The 8,062-nt window shown below is 34.2% G+C and overlaps 1 protein-coding gene across 1 annotated transcript; it reads right to left on the minus strand.

The window, feature by feature from the left end:
- Positions 1–5: 5 nt before the first annotated feature.
- On the minus strand, positions 6–6,301 carry LOC133335908 (cap-specific mRNA (nucleoside-2'-O-)-methyltransferase 2-like). Its single transcript, XM_061544201.1, has 6 exons — positions 5,720–6,301; positions 4,109–5,359; positions 2,348–2,542; positions 1,936–2,067; positions 308–502; positions 6–239 (listed from the first exon to the last, which is right to left on the minus strand). The coding sequence occupies exons 1-6, from the start codon at positions 6,299–6,301 to the stop codon at positions 6–8; spliced, it is 2,589 nt and encodes an 862-aa protein (XP_061400185.1).
- Positions 6,302–8,062: the final 1,761 nt, after the last annotated feature.

The raw sequence follows: 8,062 nt of genomic DNA on the forward strand, positions 1-8,062 counted from the left end.
CCATGTCAAGGATTTGCTACAAAAATATGGAGTATATAAAACCAGTTGTGATTAAACATTTTGCACATTTTTACCCCCTCTGTAAATGGACAGGTCTTTTGTTCCTCTGGTACATTTTCCCAATATATAGACCACATTTCACTGTCATCAAATGCGGCTATACACACATCTTCTCTCTTCGTAGTGAAAACGGTCGGTTGCCAGGCACCCCTTTCTTTTTTGAATGTTTCAATTTGAACCTGTAAATTGGGAAATCATTTTTATTAATATTTATGGGGACCATGGGGTTCTCGATCGGCGTACTTACCGGTAAATTCTCAGGAAGTGTTTGAATAAATTTAATAGGTCCTTTAACGATTAGATCACCTTCACTGCTGTGCTGGATCGATAGATCGGTTAAATCTACAACTTTATAAAGGAAATGATCTGGCTGATCGTCACATTCCACAAATACCATAGGTTCCAAAAATTCCACGCAGTAATGGTATTGGCCGGCAACAAGCTAATAAAAAAACATTTTTTTAAAAAGAAAATCAAAGTGAGGGGACGTCAGAATCGCCAATTGGCGGCGTCATATTAAAATTCGATATCCATTTCAACAATGTCAAGAGTTTCTTAAATGTTTCCTTTCATTGCAATTATCCTTGGAATATTCCAACAGAATATTCCTATTAATAAACTTACCACATTGGAATAAAATACTTTTGCAATTAATAACAACAATGGAACAACAACGCCCATTCTAAAATAATTACTTATATTAAAATTGAGTTGGATCAGATCATTGGTTTTATATACATTTTAAGATCTCGTGACAGAATGTTAATTATGTTCTTCGATACTAGCAAATTGCATGATAAGTTGAAAACAGTAATCAGTCTAAATTTTTTTTTGGTAGTCTACGTGCTTTTGATTGATGTGCACAGTAATAAATTATTTTAATATAACAATTATGTACACCGTTTTTGACATATTTATACGATAGAAAAGCGGACAGGACTTTTTAAATATCATCACAGATAATCCGGGATATATTGACATATTTTAAGAGAATATTTTTCAAGAATAATCTAAATAATTTAAAAAATAATTTTTACAACTGATGGTCCTATGAAAAATAATCTTTAAAAATCCACACCTTTAAGGCTGATTATTTTTAAAAAAAAATAATTTTTTAAAATCCACGTCTAAAAATCTGATGGTTCTCCTGAAATTAATTTCTACAGCTGGTGGTCCTTTAAGACAAAATCATTAAAATCAAAAAATAAGCTTTACAACTGATGGTCCTTCAAAAAAATAATCATTAAAAACCACGCCTGCAAAGCCGATGGACCTTCAAAAAATAATCTTTACAGCTGATGTTCCTTCAAAAAATAATCTTTAAAAACCACGCCTGTAAAGCCGATGGACCTTCAAAAATTAATCTTTACAACTGATGGTCCTTCAAAAAAATAATCTTTAAAAATCCACGCCTGCAAAGCCGATGGACCTTCGAAAAATAATCTTTACAGCTGAGAGTCCTTCAAAAAGACAATCTTTAAAAATCAATGCCTAGACCTTTAAAATGGAATCTTTAAAAATCCACGCCTGCAAAGCCGATGGACCTTCGAAAAATAATCTTTACAGCTGACAGTCCTTCAAAAAGATAATCTTTAAAAATCAATGCCTAGACCATTAAAATGGAATCTTTAAAAATCAATGCCTAGACCATTAAAATGGAATCTTTAAAAATCCACGCCTATTAAATCCAATCCTTTTAGAACTATTCTTACATCTTTTAAATTTGTTCTTCTATATAAACATTAACGCAGACGATCCTTGAATAATATCTTTCTAATAATATTTTGCTTTCAACCATTTATGTATCGGTCGGTTTTTATTCACATTCCAATTTCTAAATCAGAATTCTTCCGACTATAATCTATGCACACATACATATACATCTAAACACATATAAAATTCATCGTCTTGTGTTCCCAGTTCTATGCGGCTTTTGTATTCTCCATCGACATTGGGCATTGGTACGTTAACTGCAATTTCTTCCGATATGTCCATATCAAGGATTTGCTATAACATAGGGGGATTATAGAAACAATTGCCATATGAAATTATCAAATTTTTACCCCCTCTGTAAATGGACATGTCTTCTGTTCCTTTGGTATGTTTTCCCAATATTTAGCCCATATTTCACTTTCATCAAATGTGGCCAGACACACATCTACTCGTTTCGTTGTGAAAACTGTTGGTTGCCATGCACCTCTTTCTTTTTTAAATGTTTCAATATTAATCTAAATTGGAAAATATATATTTTTTTATAACTGTGAGGTTTTCGATTTTCGATATTTACCGGTAAATTCTCTGGTAGTGTTTTAATAAATTTAATTGGTCCTTTAACGATTAAATCACCTTCGCTGCTGTGCTGGATCGAAAGATCACTGATATCTACAGTTTTATAGAGGAAATGATCGGGGTGATCATCACATTCAACAAATACCATTGGTTCCAAAAATTCCACACAGTAGTTGTATTGGCCGGAAACGATCTAAAAAATATTTTTAGAAACCTACTGAATATTATATTAGACTATATTATTATTTTCGTCTCCAAATGGTATCCTTTTGTCGAAAATCGATAGCCATTTTCATAATGTCAAGAACCTTAAAAAACGTAAAATTTAATTTAAGTTTATTCTTCATTAAAAAATGAAAGAAATTGTAGATTATTCTGCATAAACCTGCAGTGATGAAAATAAATATCCTTTTGTTTACAATATCATCATTGTCCATCAATTGCAGTTATCCTGAATGTATCCATCAAAATTTGTAACCATTCGTCAAAGCTGTCTATATTATCCATTTTCCTCCCCAGCCACCAGAGGGTCTTCTCTTTATTTCACTTACCACATTTAAACAAAATAGATCAGTAATTAATAATAACAATGTAATAAAAATATACATTGTTTAATAATTAGTTGAACAAAATCTTGTATTAAAATAGAATTTGAGCAGATCATTGTTTTTATATATAGTATAATATCTCGTGACCGAAGGTTATTTTTTTTTTATTAAATACTGACAAATTACATGATGAATTGTGAAAACAACTGAAATCAGTCTAAATCTTAATATTGGTAATCGACACACTTTTGAAGGATACGATGTAAATAGTTATAAACATAGGATAATTAATATAACAGTTATGTAGTACAATTTGTTGGTTCTTTAGGAGACCAGATGGTATTTTTTAGGACTAGAAGGTATTCTTCTAAAAGTGCAGACGGATAATAATACCTTCTAATATGATCTGACCTATAAACGTGAATTTTTTGTAGAAACATAAGTGCTATGAGCGTAGTCTTTTTAAAGGATTTTTTTAGGATCATCACATCGCAGGATCCTCAAATTTTCAATGATAATCTGAACTATACCAGAACTTTAAGACCAGAACTTTTTATGTAAAATCAGAGGATCTTGTAATAGAAGACTAGAGGTTCTCCCTATAAAATACGAAAAGATTTTATTATCCTTGAAAGATATTCTCTAAAGAATCAACGCTTATAGTCTCATTTTTTATGAAAAATGCCAAAATATACTTTGTTTAGATAAAAACAACATACTTTTTATTTAATTCAATTTTTTTTATTTTTTAAATAAAATATGTAGATATTTATGCAAAATTTTGATTGACTTCAGGTTATACAAAGGGAGTATTCATGTATAAAAAACATAAAATTAAAAATAATTATAAAAGATTTTTGAATATAAAAAAGTATTCATATATATACGTTTATATACATAACTTATTGATCTAAAATACTTTTAAATTTTTCCAATAATAAAATATTATTGTACGAAGTAAGAGATTTATTGAAATGATTATGATGCAGTTCATGAATGTGTACAAAACACAATATATCGCAATTGCAGCTACTACACAGAGCCGCATACAATTCCTCTATGTGGGTGGTGAAATTATCACAATGTCCTTGCAGTATTATTTCAAAATTTTGATTAAAAGAAAATTCAATATTTTTAAATGCCACCACAGATAAATGACATAAAATGGACGCAGCATAATGACTGAGAATGGGTAGATTTTGAAATTTCACAATATTGGGTTTGTGTTTGAGAAGATTTTCCAGAAAAGATTTAAAGAACAATTCCTGTTGTTGCGAAAATGTGGATGCAGTATTGAAATCATTATATTTCAGAGAGTAGTTGTCGTTGGGAAATTGAATTTGTGGTTCACCATGCCAGAGAACATCGGTGGCATGTAACTCATTTAATTTGGAACGCATGACGAACAAATGTACATTGGCAAAGAGGGAACTGTGTAATGTCTCCAAGGGTTGGCCTTTGTAGAGGGTAATTGCAATTGGTTTCTTTGCCTCAGGCGATGATTGTTCTAAGCCCTCAAAGGTTTGCCATGATTCCTTTAGAGATTTATCCAAATCATTTAATTGTTTGCGTAATTGAAAGATTTGTTCCTCCATTGTTATGCCCTTTAGCATTTCCCGCTCTGAATGAGATCCATGATAGATTTGTGTCTTGTAACTTTTATCAATGGTTGCATTATACTTATAAAGGATTTTTAATTCTTCCGGAAGTTTGACGACATTGTAGCGTGTAAAATATTCATCACATACCCAGGTACGTAGGGTCTGTAGACGCTTGATACTTGCCTTACTGGGTTTGATTTCAAATGAATAGATATTTGATTCAATTGCTCGCGATTGGCAGTTCATAAAAAATCGACACATTATTTCGTGTTGCATTAAAAAGTCCCTTGGCAACGAGGCTTTGGGAAATAAAGGCAACAGCGCGGAATCCCCATTTAATTTCTCACGTAATTTTGGTAATATCTCTTGTAATTGCTCATTATTTTTCTGATAGTCCAAACAAATGACATAGACCTCGGAATTGCCACGCTTCGAAGTACAGGGTTTAAAGACATGCACCTCTCGGAAGACACAATTCAATAAATATAATTTACACAGCGAAGTCGATTCGAAGAGGGTAAACATTTTCACCACAAAGGAGCCTCCATTTGCTAGAATTTCTAATGCCGTTACAATTTCAGCAAAATGCAAGAGATCCACTTTTTCCTCTTGACAATCGGGGGCATCGATGCAATCTATTGATCCGTCGGCTGTAATCAAATGGACTTCACCCAGACGTTTTTTACATTCCTCTTTCATATGTTCGACATTTTCACTGCTAATAATGTTGCCGGTGAAATCCTTGTGAAATAACCAATTATCCAGCGTGTACAACATAAAACGATCATCCATAATCATTTTCTTTACGGGGTTACCTTCGTAATAGGGATTTAAGGTGGTGGCCAGCCACTGCCATTTAACCTGTAGGAGAGATTAAAAAAATGTTATTTAATTCTTATAGAATACTATATACGACAAGAATATCTCATACAAAAGTGGAATATTGTCTTCCACTAGAAGACCAGAAGGACGAAGGCCTTTCTAAAAATCCACGACTATTGGGCTAACGGACCCACAAAAACTTTTTTAATGGGGCTAATGGTCTTACAAAATAATGGCTTTTAAAAATCCACGCCTATCTCGCTAATGGTCCTTCAAAAAATTCACTCTAATTGGGTTTACGGCCCTTCAAAAATTTGGTTTTAAAAACAACACCTTTTGAAAACTTAAACAAATTATTAATGATTACCTCTTTACATGTGTAATCCCATTACAACTTACCTCATCTGGCTTAAATCTGGTATAGATATAATGATTAAGGGCCGCAATAAATGCTCCTGGTGCCTCACATAAATGCAATGAATTCACCTGTGGCCCTTTCACCAACTCGGGAAATCTATTTAAACACTCAAATAGTTTACACCATGCAATGGTTACAAATTCCGCCTTCATCTCAGATTTCAAACGCCATGGTATCTCGCCAGCAGGATCCTTGCGTCTGGTATGCTGTGACCATTCCTCAATGACATAGTCATTGAGTTTACTCTTGACATCGTTTAGCTTGATTTTCAGCTGTTGCAAGCTATCCAATTGATAATATTCGGAAAATAATCCACCAGCAGTAGATTCTGGTGGTAGGGTCCAAACTGAATTTTGTAGTTTCTGATAACTGAAACATTTATGGAACATTGCCATAACATCATTGTAAATAGAATTTTCATTGTTGGGGTTCGGTTGTTGGTAATGATAGCCGGGAATATTTGTGGCCGGAGGAGATGATGAGGTGCCGGCACTCAGACCACCACAACCATTTCTCAAAACTGGACCGGGCGGGGCTAAACGAGTTTCATGGGTTACTTCCATGTTGTGAAACTCGTGGGGAATTCTATTTTGAGTCTTAAATTTCTTATCGGTTTCAATATTGGATGAAATTATTAATTTGCAAGTGTTTCCCGTTTCAGATCGAATACACAATGGAGTCGGTTGCAAATTGCAATTCGATTATAGAACCTACAAAATATAAAAACGTTCCACAGGCTACAAATAGAAGAAGACAGAAGCGAATGTAGAACAAAAACAAAGTATAGAAAAAGGTGAAAATCTAAGAAAAAATATTCGGATTCCGCAAAGTGGACTAACGGAACTGTATCATTATGACCGAAAGCGTATGTATTTTTTGAAATATTTCAACAGGTCCGGAAAAGTTATGTTTTTTTTTAAATATTCTTAGGACTCAGAATCGTGGATTTTCAAAGAATTTGGAATATTTTGGTCGAGGTAAGTGGATTTTTTAAAACTACTTTTGAAGTAATATTGAGACTAGAAGCGTGACTTTTTAAAAATGTGTGTTTAAGGCATAATTGAAAACATTTTTGGGGGACTATTGAATGCCTGGATATATTAAAAAATAGTTTTAATGGATTTATTAAGGAATATTTTTTTCATGGCCTATATAAGGCGTGAATTTATTAAAGAATGTGGAACAACTCTAGTTTAGTAAAAACGATCAAATTTTTCTGAAATTTTTTCCAGAGGTAGGTATTTTTACCCTAATTATTGGGATATCTTTTTTTCTTGGGGGACGTACCCGGTTACCCGGTTATTTGACCCGGAAGTTCGGGTACGGGTACCCGGTTATATCCGGTTCTACGGATCCGGTTAATATAATATGGGTATCATTTTAAAGGTTATAAAAATACCTTTCCATTGAGTGGTAATATGATGGGGTTATCTCAAACCACTTTGGGGATATAGCCAAAAAACTGGGTTTTGGTCCCCGATTTTTTTGAAAAACTCCCTAAAAGTCGAACTTGGGTCCATTATAGTCCCTCTCCAAACAGGACCCAAATGATAGACCACAATTTGCTCTTTCCAAAATGGTGCGATATGTAGCTGTATCAGTTGTGAATCAAAAGATATGGGCCTTAGAACCCTATAAAAACAAGGAAAATCTTTCTACATGACAGAATCTCCTTTTAAATAGCATGGTGTTTTTTGGGTGACCGGCCTTCGGCCGGAGATTTAAGACTTTCTCCTATGGACAGATACCAACACCGGCTACGCGAAAGAAATTCCTTCTAAATATAATGTTTTTTGTGTAGCCGGCCTTCGGCAGAAAATTTAAGACTTTCTCCTATGGACAGATGCCAACACCGGCTACGCGACAGAATCTCTTGTTAAATAGAATATTTTTTTTTTTTTGGGTGAACGGCCTTCGGCCGGGGATTTATGACTTTCTCCTATGGACAGATGCCAACACCGGCTACGCGACAGAATCTCTTGTTAAATGGAATATTTTTTGGGTGACCGGCCTTCGGCCGGGGATTTAAGACTTTCACCTATGGACAGATGCCAACACCGGCTAACGCGGCAGAAAATCCTTCTAAATAGAATATTTTTTGTGTAGCCGGCCTTCGGCCGGGGATTTAAGACTTTCTCCTATGGACAGATACCAACACCGGCTACGCGACAGAATCTCTTGTTAAATGGAATATTTTTTGGGTGACCGGCCTTCGGCCGGGGATTTAAGATTTTCACCTATGGACAGATGCCAACACCGGCTAACGCGGCAGAAAATCCTTCTAAATAGAATATTTTTTGTGTAGCCGGCCTTCGGCCGTGGAT

This window comes from Musca vetustissima, unplaced genomic scaffold (assembly GCF_032173495.1).
Source record: "Musca vetustissima isolate MV318-11 ecotype Yass unplaced genomic scaffold, APGP_CSIRO_Mvet_v1 utg112749, whole genome shotgun sequence".
NCBI lineage: Eukaryota > Metazoa > Arthropoda > Insecta > Diptera > Muscidae > Musca > Musca vetustissima.

Bases quoted from the DNA above. Each gene is read 5' to 3' on its own strand.
- LOC133335908 (XM_061544201.1), bottom strand. From the start codon at position 6,301: ATGGAAGTAACCCATGAAACTCGTTTAGCCCCGCCCGGTCCAGTTTTG. The intron at 2,543-4,108 runs GTGAAATTTCAA...AATATTTTTTAG, and splicing joins TCAAACACAAACCCAATATT to ATCGTTTCCGGCCAATACAA. The intron at 503-1,935 runs GTATGTGTGCAT...TTTTTTTATTAG, and splicing joins ATATGTGTTTAGATGTATAT to CTTGTTGCCGGCCAATACCA.